At 45.8% G+C, this 12,601-nt stretch overlaps 1 protein-coding gene across 1 annotated transcript in view; it reads left to right on the forward strand.

Moving 5' to 3' along the window:
- Positions 1-9,884, forward strand: part of Lipg (lipase, endothelial) — a 25,544-nt gene extending 15,660 nt beyond the window's left edge. The window contains exons 6-10 of the mRNA XM_013018871.1: positions 1,159-1,401; positions 2,240-2,360; positions 3,198-3,416; positions 5,899-6,003; positions 8,888-9,884. Of these exons, the coding sequence (XP_012874325.1) occupies positions 1,159-1,401; positions 2,240-2,360; positions 3,198-3,416; positions 5,899-6,003; positions 8,888-8,906 (707 nt within the window). The 3' untranslated portion in view covers positions 8,907-9,884. The remainder of the gene's footprint in view (positions 1-1,158; positions 1,402-2,239; positions 2,361-3,197; positions 3,417-5,898; positions 6,004-8,887) is intronic.
- The last annotated feature ends 2,717 nt before the right edge of the window (positions 9,885-12,601 follow it).

Consider the following 12,601-nt stretch of genomic DNA (forward strand, 5'->3'; position numbering starts at 1 on the left):
CCTTCCTTCCTTCCTACCTACCTTCCTACCTTCTTTTTTTCCTCCGTCCATCTCTCTTCCCTTTGTGCTTGTGCTGGGGCTTGAACTCAGGACCTCATCCTCTCACTTGGCTTTTGATGCTCTACCACTTGAACCATACCTGCAGTTCTGTTTTTTTTTTGCTGGAGATCAGAGTCTCTTGGATTTACCTGGGCTGGCTTTTGAACTGGAATCTTCAGATCTCAGCCTCCTGATTCACTAGGATTATAGGTGTGAGTCAGCAGCACCTGGTTCCAATTATCTTCTTGACAACCAAGTATCTCCATGACCCTGAACAAATTGTCTCATCTCTAAGGGCCTTTGGGTCTGTAATTGAAGGGATTGGAATAAATGATGCTGGTATTTTCTTAAAGGGTTACTCAGTAAATATTGTAGGCTTATAGGACTTTCTTTCAGCTCCACTCTGCTGTGATAGCATGAAAGCAACCATAGAGAATACATAAACCAACAAATATGAAATATGGATGGTTATGTTCCAGTAAAGCTTCATTTACAAAAGTATGGAGCCATCATATCCATAATTTGCTGAGCCTGGATGAGATGAAGGGTAGCATTTGTTGCATTTTCTGCACTTTCTAACCATATAGATCTGTTAGGACTTGGTGACTGTACCACACACATATCTACATCCTTCTGTTTAGCCCTTACAAGAATTCTCTTGTTCTTTTTTTTGGGGGGGGGGTCCGGTTGTGGGGCCTGAATTCTGGGCCTGGGTGCTCTCCTTCAGCTCTTCAGCTCAAGGCTAACGCTCTACTACTTGAGCCACAGTACCACTTCCGGCTTTTTTCTTTTTGCATATGTGGTGCTGAGGAATCGAACCCAGGGCCTCATGCATGCAAGGCAAGTGCTCTACCACTGAGCCACCTTCCCAGCCCCTCTTGTTCTTTATCTCTCTCTGTGTATTAGTGATGTCTTCTAATCAAGAGAGAAAACAGCTACTGGCTGGAATGTTCATAAATCCTTTCCCTTCACAAGAGCCTAGCATATCACAGGCACCTTATTAACAGCTTCACTAAGCACAGCTTTCACTGATGAGGTGTCTAGTAATTGTTGATTGAACATTGTAATCATCCAGAGGAGGCTTGTTCTGCATGTTTTGTTTCTCCTCCACTTCTCCAGCAATCACAGAGGGGGTGAAATGTGAGCATGAGCGAGCTGTACATCTCTTTGTTGACTCCCTGGTGAATCAGGACAAGCCAAGCTTTGCCTTCCAGTGCACGGACTCCAACCGTTTCAAAAAGGGGATCTGTCTCAGCTGCCGGAAGAATCGTTGTAATAGCATTGGCTACAATGTTAAAAAAATGAGAAACAAGAGGAACAGCAAAATGTACCTCAAAACTCGTGCAGGCATGCCTTTCAGAGGTAATCTTCCAGCCACAGGGGGCCCCTTTGTCTTTCTCCTCCTCCTTAGTACCTTGCTACTGAACAGCTCAATTATACCAAGTATTGTAGATCAGATCACGGTGTATAATGGTGAGGAACCGTTTATGACCCCACAATTATTGAATAAGTAGCTTAAATTTTATCTTATTGAACTCTCCAACACTATTTCAAAGTTGCTTTCTCCTTTGATTTCAACAAAATGTGAAGCAGAATGAATGGAAGATCAATGGATTACATTTTTATAACATTTTATAAAACCACATTTTCTTGTTTTTGTGTCAGTACTGGGGATTGAACTTAGCCAGAGAAATCTCCTTTAGCTTTTTCCCCTCAAAGTTGTCACTCTACCACTTAAGCTACAACTCCACTTCCAGCTTTGACTTGTTAATTATAAATAAGAGTCTCACAGTCTTTCCTGCACAGGCTAACTTTTCATGGCGTTCTTTAGATCTCACCTTCCTGAATAGCTAAGATTACAATTATGAGCCATCAGTGCCTGGCAAAACCATTGTGCTTTATGGATTTTGTGCAAGAGGAAGTTGAGACTCAGAGACATTGATATTGTGTTCTTTAATCCAGGATCACACAGCTAGAAAGAACCTGAACTAAATTCCCGAAACCTCTTTTTATGCGCAAGTTCATTTGATGCTTTCATGATGTTTTATGCTCTTGGATAAAATGAGAACAGAAGGAGGTTGGAGGTTGCACTGTACCAAAAGGTTATCAGTCTCTAAAACTCAGTATGGTAGATAACTCATTATGGACCCTGAGAAGGCTTGTGAAACTCACAAATGTCTTTGTTCTGCCGTGTCTGCAGTTTACCATTATCAGATGAAAATCCACATCTTCAGTTACAAGAACAGGGGAGAACTGGAGCCCACCTTCTATGTCACCCTGTATGGCACTAATGCAGACTCCCAGACTCTACCATTGGAAATGTAAGTTGTGTGATCTGCAACTTTGGTTCAGGACAGAGACCCAGCTGGTCTGACAAGAGAAGGCACAAAGGCTCATTGGCACAAGGGCAGAGTGTAGTCAGATTGCCCAGAGGGAAGAACTGGGTGGTTCTTGCTGGCCTCTGAGGTCTCTCTTTCTCTGTGCATTTTCCTTCAAGCCCTTGACTCAGAAGGTTTCTGGGAGGGAGGCTCCTGAGGTGAATCAGCAGCATGGGAAATAAATGGATCAGCTATACAGAAACTGCTGTTTCAGTTCAGGCAACGCCTGACACCCGAGGCTTTAGGAAACCTGGAACTTCATGAATGTCATCCTTGGAGCTTCTCTACTAATGCAATACAGGAGGGGCATGTGGCCCTGTGTCCCTGATTCCCACCAGGGACAGGCATCCTGCCAATTAATGTTGGGATTGTGAAGAAATACCGTAGCGCCAGGTCTGGTGGCACATGCCTGTAATCCAAGCAGTTGGGAGCTGAGGCAGGAGAATCAAAATGGGAAAGGGCTAGGACTTGGGCAGGAGACAGATGTCTGTGGGGGAGAGGGACAGCACAGGTGTGTGGGATGTGACTTCTCGGTTTCTTACTTACGCTCCTTCTTGGTCCTGTCTCCCTGGGAACTCCAAATGCTGAAATGCTCAGGAATGGTTTTGAGAGGACATCGGGGACTGTGGGAACACAACTGAGCTCTGTCCTTGGTCTTGTGGGTGGGACCTGATGCCTCTTTCCGGTTGTGAGGGAGGATCTTCCCCCACGTCACCCCACACAGTGTGGCAGTTTCCCAGATAGCAAAGTGTGGAACAAATTTCTGTCTCACTTTTGTAGCGTGGATCAGATCAACCTGAACGCCACCAACACCTTCCTGGTCTACACTGAAGAGGACTTGGGTGATCTCTTGAAGATTAAACTCACCTGGGAGGGGACAGCTCAGTCCTGGTACAGTCTGTGGAAGGAGCTTCGCAGCTATCTGTCTCAACCCAGCAACCCCTCCAGGGAGCTGCACATCCGGCGCATTCGGGTCAAGTCTGGGGAAACCCAGCAGAAGTAAGTCCTCCTACCCCTCTGCCCACCTATCTACCGACACATTGTGTCTCTGCCACATCTTTCTTTTGCCCCGTGTCACCTACAATGTTTGTATTCAGAGCATGGACGCAAGTCTCAAGCAACTCTGCAATGTGGAAATTTGGCTTTCTAATCAAGGATTCTGGCCCTTGGCTGAGTGGGGTAAGAGAGTGGGGTAGGAACTGAAATTCAGCCCTTGATCTATTGTGGGGTGGGGGGGGGAGAGCGGGGAGGAAGGGCAGTTCTTCTAGACCAGGCTTTTGGGATTTTTTTTTAAATTTTGTTTTTGGTGGTACTAGGATTTGAACTCAGAGCCTCCTGTTTGCTAGGCAAGCACTCTACCCAGCCCTGGACAGGGCTTTTTCAGGCATGCTGCCTGGTTGATCAGTTTCTTGTGAGGCAAACCGGAGGACCCTGTCCCACAGATGGGGTCTTGGAGAGGACCCATTCTTGCTTAGCATCTCATTACTCTCTCTCTCTCTCTCTCTGTGTGTGTCCTTCAGAGGCTGTATCAATACGGAATGTGGGCTGGGGTCCCATCTTCAAATGACAGGGAGCTCTCTGTGCCAAGTCAGCTGGCAGCTTCCCCATTTCAAGCTTAGCATGAAAGATCCAGACCTTTCTATGTCAGCCCTTCATACAGTGCTGCCTCTCAGAGCAGCCTCTGTCTCAATAGGGGCCCGGGAAGGCCTGGGAGACCTTTGTCCAGAGAGGTTTTCTTATCCAAGTCCTACCCTCCACTGTAGAGTGGCCAATGCCAGCCTTGGGGCTGGGGGCGGGGTGTGGAGGCAGCTGCTCCCACCTTCTTTGTCCCTCCTCTAATGCTTGCTCCATTACAATTCTTCCCATGTCTTGTTTCTATCCATCATCTGTGGCTGGCTTGGGAGCAGAGGGAGTGAACTGGAGCCTTGGATTCTCTCCTCTGGTCTTAACCCCAGTGAACTGGAGGGTCTCAGAGATGGTAGCCCTAATCCTGTGATCTTCTTAATTGTGCATCTCTTCCTTCCTTCCTTCCTTTCTTCCTTTCTTTTTTGTTCAGAGCTCTTGTGAAGCCAGCTTATGCCTGGGCTGGCTTTGAATCTCAACCCTCAGATCTCAGCCTCCTGAGTACTTAGGATTACAGGGCATGAGCCACTGGTGCCTAGCCTTAGGTGTCCTTTTACTAAGCCTTTGATTGTAATTTGCAGCCCAATTCCATTTGCTCTTGACAATGGCTATGTATAGAGCATGATCCTAGAGGCTCCTTAAATTCCTTTGTTCAAGTAGCTTGCAGTCTAGGGGAGAAGTCAACCACAGATCTCGCACCATAAGCAGTTTCAAGAGGCATGGGGTTATAGTAAAATAAGATGCTCATTTTTAACTTCATGGCATAAGAATAATGGTAATAGCAAAAGCCAGTGTTTATATGAGGAATGCATCTGTGGTAAATTGGGAGGTGCAGGAATGCTTAGGGTCATGGGCAGTGGGTAGGAAGACAAGACAGTTTTCAAGATGCCATGACTTTAAGAGGCAGGCAGTCATGTCAGGCACTGGTGGCTCATGCTTATAATCCTGGCTTCTCAGGAGGCCGAAATCTTAGGATCGAGGTTCAAGGCTATGCTGCATAGAAAAGTCCACGAGACTTTTATCTCCAATTAACCACCAAAAATCTTGAAGTGGCAGGTGAGAATAATCCTAGCTACTCAGGAGGCTGAGATCTGAGGATTGCAGTTCAAAGCCAGCCCGGGCAGGAAAGTCCATGAGACTCTTTTTTGTCAGTCATGGGGCTTGAACTTTGGGCCTGGGCATTGTCCCTGAGCTCTTCTGCCTAAGGTAAATGCTCTACCACTTGAGCCACAGTGTTATTTCTGGTTTTCTTGTGGTTAATTGGAGATAAGAGTCTCATGGACTTTCTTGCCCAGGCTGGCTTTGAACCGTGATCCTCAGATCTCAGCCTTCTGAGTAGCTAAGATTACAGGTGTGAGCAACCAGTGCCGGCTCATGAGATTCTTATCTCCAATAAACCACCAGAAAACCAGAAGTGGCACTGGGGCTCAAGTGGTCGTATGCTCTCCTTGAGCTGAAGAGCTGAGGGATAGTGCCCAGGCCCAAAGTTCAAGCCTCATGACTGACAAAAAAATCTTGAAGTGGAAGTGTGGTTCAGGTAGTAGAGTGCAATCCGGAGTGAAAAAGTCAAGCAAGAGAGTGAGGCCCTGAGTTCAAGTCCCAGTACCGGCATACACTCATACAAAAAGAGGCAAGCAACCTTGTATGGTGAGAGGAGGCAGCAGGCGAGGTGTGATTAAGGCTAAGGCTGTTATAGAGAGGCTGTTGGGAGTCCTGTAGAGAGGAACAGGCTGAAGTCTCTGGCATTGGGGACAGCATGGAAACTTCTCTTTCTCCCTTTCATTTGGTGGAATCCTGAAGGCACTACCTGGTACTCCCTACAGCCTGGACTACATCAGTGTTTTCTCTTTCTTCTTAGATTGACGTTTTGTGCAGAAGACCTTGAGAACACCAGCATCTCCCCTGGCCAAGAGCTCTGGTTTCACAAGTGTCGAGATGGCTGGCGAATGAAAAATGAAACCAGGTACCCAGGCTTTCTCTGTGTCTACTTACAACCTTTGCCGATCACCTAGCATGTGCTGGGGGTGGACTTGGGAAGTAGCAGAAACAAAACAGATAGAAGGGCCCTTCTTCATGGAGCTGACCTTCTGCTGGGAGGAGGCAGACAAATGCTTAAGTGAAAATATGGGGCCAGGCATCAGTGGCTCACACCTGTAATCCTAGCTACTCAGGAGGCTGAGATCTGAAGATCTCCAATAAACCACTCAAAAAAGCCAGATGTGGCACTATGGCTCAAGTGGTTGAACACTTGCCTTGAGCAAAAGAAACTTAAGAGACAGCTCCTAGGCCTAGAGTTCAATCTCCAGAACCAGGCAAGAAAAAAAAAAGGAAAAAAAAAAAGAAAAGAAAATATGGGGTGATGGAGGGCATGAATGTCTCCTCTGCTCTTTGGTGTTTGTTGTTGTTTTGTTTTTGTTCTTTGCTTTTATGTTATCTTTGTAGTACTGGGGTTTGAACTTAGAGGCTCAAACTTGCTAGGCAGGCAATCTATCACTTAACTCATGTCTCTAGATCTTCTTCTATTTCATTATGTTTCAGGTAGGGTCTAGTGGTTTTGCCTAGATCTGTTCTTTGACTGTGATCCTCTTACCTACATAGCTGGAGTACTAGGCATGTACCACCATCCCTGACTTTTTTGTTGAGACGGTGATTCACTATCTTTTTCTTGGGCTGGCCTTGAGCTGCATTCCTCCCCATCTTTGCCTTCTAGTAGCTGGGATTACAGGCATGAGGCCTACATGATAATGATACCCCTACCACATTCTCTAGATGCTCACTGCATATAGGCTTGCAGGAATGAGGTCTTTTCAGTCACTAAATCTCTTGGGTTGGCATCCATGTCCTTCATCTTAGACTGATATCTCCACTGTGGCTCCCAGGGCTTTGGGAGGGTTCCAGCCTTCCTCGCTTCCTTCTGGACACCAGGTTGTACTAAGGAGTGGGGTCAAGGTCAAAGTATGAGTGGACAGATGTCAGTAGGCCTGATTCTCCCTTCTGGGAAGCAGAATGCTCATGGGTGGAGCTGGAGCTGACTGAGACTGAAGGCTTTAGTGTCTCACTACTCCATGTGGAAAGCCCATAATTTCAGAGGAGGAAGGCCCACATCACGGAGGGCGGTAATGGACTCCTCCATGGGAACTTGCCATGTGCCCTCTGAGCCTAAATGTCTGCTAAGGAGGAGGGAGGCCTTTTCCCTCTGTGTCTCCCCCCAAGCCCTTGTCTTCACTGGGTACTGGAAGGTGATCCTGCACATCCATAGGTGCCCATTCTGTCTCCAGTGACCTTAGGAGATGGGCACTGTTGTCCTTAGATACAAGTAAAGAAACTGAGGCTCAGGGAGATGAAGTCACTATCCCAAGATTCCCAGATCGTGATGGCAGAGTGAGGATTTGAAGCAGATCAGTTTATTCAGAAGCCTGCTCATCTGAGCATGAAGGTTCTACTTGCTCAGATGAATGGTCTGGTTTTGGTTTCATCTTGGTCTGGGTACCAATTATCAAGCAGCTGTGCTCAGGCTTAGGGGCCCCTGTGATTAACTGTCTGACAACCCTGAGGGCTGAGCTGTACCCCCAGCTGCTCTGTCTCCTGTCTAGGAGCCTCAATAGACCTTATGCTCAGTGATCACAGGACTTACATGGTCCAAATCTTCCCATCTCATTAAGAGACTCAGTCTCATGTGAGCTCATATGAAAGTCCTCCAAATAGCCATGGAGACTGATCACACCCAGGAAGGACTGTTATTCTATGATACAGGATACAATATTTTGTATTTATTTATTTATGCCAGTACTCAGGACTCTATCTCTGAGCTCTTCTGCTCAAGGCTAACACTCTACCAACTTGAGTAATAGCTCTACTTCTGGATTTTTCTGTGATTGATTGGAGATAAGAGTCTCACAGACTGCCTGCCCTGGCTGTCTTCAAACTACAATCCTCAGATCTGTCTCCTGATCTCCTGAGTAGTTAGGATTACAGGCATGAGCCACTGGTGCTTGGCCAATATTTTATTCTTTTCTGCCCCTGAACTTCCTAACAGCGGAGAACTATATGGTTTGATTTGCATTCCTTCTTTTTAAATTAAAAAAGAAATTTGGTGCCAGTACTGAAGCTTGAACTCAAGGCCTTGTGCTCTCACTTGGCTTTTTGCTCAAGGCTGGCATTCTACCCCTTGAGCCACAACTCCACTTCTGGCTTTTTGCTGGTTAATTGGAGATAAAAAGAGTCTTCCTGAGTTTTTTACCCAAGCTGCCTTTGAACCATGACCCTTGGACCTCAACCTCCTCCCTTTTTGGACATAGCCAGTCTAAATAATAAAGAAGCCGTGGCATCCTAGACATAAGCTTGGCTGTTAGCATTTGCCCTCCTGACCCCACTGCCTGCTCACAGATGAGGAGACTGAGGTGCTGAGAGGTTCTGTGACCTCTGCCTGCAATGGAGACTGGAATCCATGTCTTTTGACTCTACCTCTTGCCACATGACAGTTTTGCATGTTTTTAGAATAACACAAAAAGACACTTGAATAGTCCTCCACTTGTGTGTGTGTGCTTGTGTTTCTGTGTGTCTGTGTGTGTTCTTATGTGTATATTCCACAAAACATGAATGCACATGCTGGGTTGTGCACAACTTGGAGCCTAGAGAAAGAAGGCTATTGGTGGGCTATGTCTCAAGAGTGGACCTGTGGCTTGTTGGGCAGGGAGGAGAAAGAAGCTTCTTCGAGGACCTTTCCATTGCTTCTGAAAAGAAAGGGAGTAAACTGGCCCCACAGGTGTGCCAGAAAGCTTGGCCTTGACACAGGCTCGCCTGTGTGCTGGTGGAAAGCTAACCAATATTCTCACGGTTCCTTGCAGTCCCATGATGCTAGCCTGAGGGGCCAGACAGTCCTGCCGCACAGCGCGTGCGCCCAACCCCGCTGTCCAAGCACAAGGAGGAATGTTACTGCTGAGACCCGGGGACAGAGCGCCCTCGCCTTCACCTGGAAGCCCGGGAGGCTCGTGCTTGCCAGACCCCCTTTCCTCTGTCCCCTACGATGAACATGACAGTGAATTCTCTCAGGAGGGGCCTGTCACTGCGGAAGCTCCAGTTCCCAACTCTAGATCATTCTAACTCCAAACCGCCAGAGCCACGTTCGGATTCGTGTGTCAGCACCGAGATGCCCGGGCCCCTTCGTGCCTTTCCTAGCAGCGGGCTCAGGCTGGGGAGTGGCTGCGTGTGGTGGGCTGCAAGGGCCTGGCCACTTGGAGTTCGGTGGGATACGTGGATGGACACTGGCTATGTCTTAGGCATTTCCGCTGCCCCAGCTTGTCCTCTAAGCACACAGCGCCGGCTCTTCTCTTTTCCCGTTGTTTTCCTTTGGAGTACTTAAACTAATTAGACATCTCTATCAGCCTCTGATTTGGAACCCGATGGGGTTGAGGTTCCTAGAGTTCCATCCAGTTCAGTGATCCATGAGTACACCCGGGAGGGGAAATCAAAGCATGGGAGAGGGCCACAGGATGTAAGAATTGGTGGCCCGAGGCTTTAGGAGGTTCCAGCCTATTTCTCCATGGTTAACAGTGGTCATTTCCTCAAAGAGCAATATGCTGGCCCCAGTGGTGGCTGATTGCTAAATGTGATTGCTTTGAAGCAGTCTTTTTGTTCGGGGAGTTGGAAGATGTGTTCTTTACCCATTTCTGCAGAAGTTAATGTCTGTCTGTCCACAGAGCTGGCTCTGAGATCCCACACAGTGTTCTTTCTTCCTGGAAATATCCTGCTTTCCTAACAGTGCCTTAACTTCTTGGAAAAACCTCCAATTCTAGATTTTTTGTTGTTGTTGGTGGTACTAGGACTTGAACTCTATGTGCTGTCCCTGAGATTTTTTCTTTTTTCTTCTTGCTCAAGGCTGGCACTCACCACTCACTTGAACCACTTCTAACTTTTTCGGTGGCTGGATGGAGATGAGTCTCACAGACTTTCTTGCCTGGGCTGACTTCCAACTGTGTGCCTCAGAACTCAGCCTCCTGAGGAGCTAGGATTACAAGCATGAGCCACTGGTGCTCACCCAGTTCTAGATCTTGGTTGGAATTAATAAGCATGATAGCAGAGATATCCTTTTACACTTTTAAGGCAGTCTGTGCATGTGCCATCTAAGTAGCGTGAAGTGACGAGGGCAGTTGTTATTGTCTTTACTGTGCAAAATCAAGGCCTGGTGAGATTCATCCATATGCCACCAGGTTGATGGAGGGGCCAAGCTGAGAACCCAGATTTCCTGGAGGCAAAGTTCTGGAAACTCCATCAAGATGCCTACTATCATTTCCTACAAATGTACCCCAGATGTGATAAGTAAAGGTTTATTTTCAGAGCCATCCATAGAATCCTAAATCCTTTAGTTAATATATAACCAGGAAATATCTGTGCCAAGGGGTTGGGTATTTTTATGAGTGAGATGTATAAGAGGAAGTATGATAATCAGGTGTGGGTGATAGAGCATTTTTTTTGTACTTAGGTTTTGAAGGGACATTATTTGCATCTTTATTGTGCCAAAGTTGTATCACTATTTTTTTAATGCCAAACGTCTGATGATATAACTAGTTGAGTATGCTGTTGGTCCATCTGTGTGCTTCTACCATTGCTTTCTAGCCAAAGTGAAGCTTATTTTACTGGCCATCACCCTGTTTACTGTTGACTTCCATTTTTTGTAATGGAAGCATTGAGAACTGAATCCTCAGAGGGTCAAGAATTTATCCATTTGGCTTGAAACCTTATTTGTATATAACGATGCTTTTTTAATGCTACTCGGAATACTATTTATTTCTCAAGTGTATATAATGTGTAAAGATGTATGCAAAAATATGATTAGTTTTCACTTTAACAACTTTCAAGATAGAAAAAAAGTGTAATCATAAAATAAATCTACAAAATTCTTAACTGTCTGGCAACTCACTTCTTAAAATTTGGAAGAATGCCTAAATCTTTGATTTGACAAAAAGTTGCTTTAATGTAAGGTATTTTTTTCTTGGTAGCTGGAAGTGGACAATGACTCCTTTGGCTAATGAACAAGAAAAGCCACTTATTTGCTTTTTGGTGGTTCTAGGGATTGAACCCAAATCCTGCACATGCTAGGCAAGTACCCTACCACTAAGATATACTCCAGTTCCAAAGTTGTTTGAATTGCTGCAAGGAGGCCTGATGGTGGATGTTTGGAATAACAAGGAGGGTGGCTGGATGTCAGATGACACTAACAAGCATTTAGATTTGGTTGTATGGGGCCCAATAATAATGACTTTTCTCCATTGTATTGAGAGATTTAATAGGGCCAAGCAGAGTCCAAGTCTTGATTTTTTCAGTGAGCCACTCAGGGTGATCTGAAGATTTTTTTTTTTTTTGTGGGTCGTGGTTAAACTCTGGGCCTGAGCGCTGTCCCTCAGCATTTCAGCTCAAGCTAGCACTCTACCACTTGAGCTACAGCGCCCACTTCCAGTTTTCTGGTGGTTTATTGGAGATAAGAGTTTCATGGACTTTCTTGCCCCGGGCTGGCTTTGAACGGAGATCCTCAGATCTCAGCCTCCTGAGTAGCTAGGATTACAGGCATGAGCCACCGGCGCCCAGCTCAAGAATTGAAATTTTTTTTTTTTGGATGAAAACTAATAGTTTTATTTCATCATAAATCACGCTGTGGTAAATACCAGATATAATTTTTAACACACGCCAAAATACTTTTCTATATTAAATCAGTTTTTGAGATGGTTTTCTATATTTAGCGAACTGAGACAAGTTTAACTTTTTGTGTCATGATTTAAAGATTTATTTTGCTTGAAATATGGCCACTACAGTCTCAAATACGAAATCAGAGATAGTCCACAATTTAGAAGGATGTTGTCCACAACCACAAATTTAACTTGGAAAAAGCTGAGAAAAATAGAAAAGATCTTTAACTGGTGTTAAGATATGTTATCTCGGGACTGGGAAGTTGGCTCAGTGGTAGAATGCTTGCCTCGTGTGCATGAGGTCCTGGGTTTGATTCCTTAGCACCACATAAACGGAAAAAGCCAGAAGTGGTGCTGAGGCTCAAGTGGTAGGGCTCTAGCCTTGAGCTGAAGAGCTTAGGGACAGCACCCAGGCCCAGAGTTCAAGCCCCACAACCGACAAAAATCAAACAAATGTTATCTCTTATGCATAAAGAATGTAAGCTTAAAAACAAAAAAAGCTATGCTACCAAGACATGATAGTGAAAACTATCTGCTACTGGCATATAGCCAAACAACTAGGTGAATGGAATGTAATGTAGAAATCAAGAGCAAAAGTATGAATGTGTGGAAATTTGGTCTAAACCAAAGGCAGCACCACAAAGCTGAAGAGGAAAAGTCTTATTTAGTAGGTGGTGGTGGGAAATCAGCTTGATGCATGAAGATGGCTGGGCTCATCTAGTTTGCACCACAGAGAAAGGAGGGAAAGAGGAAAGTGATAAAGACACTTGAATAAGAAATGGGGCTATGGCTCAAATGGTAGAGCTCTAGCCTTGAGCAAAGAAGGTTGGGGACAGCACCCAGGCCCAGGGTTCAGGCCCCAGAACCAGCCCCACCCCC

This window comes from Dipodomys ordii, unplaced genomic scaffold (genome assembly GCF_000151885.1).
Source record: "Dipodomys ordii isolate 6190 unplaced genomic scaffold, Dord_2.0 Scaffold43, whole genome shotgun sequence".
NCBI lineage: Eukaryota > Metazoa > Chordata > Mammalia > Rodentia > Heteromyidae > Dipodomys > Dipodomys ordii.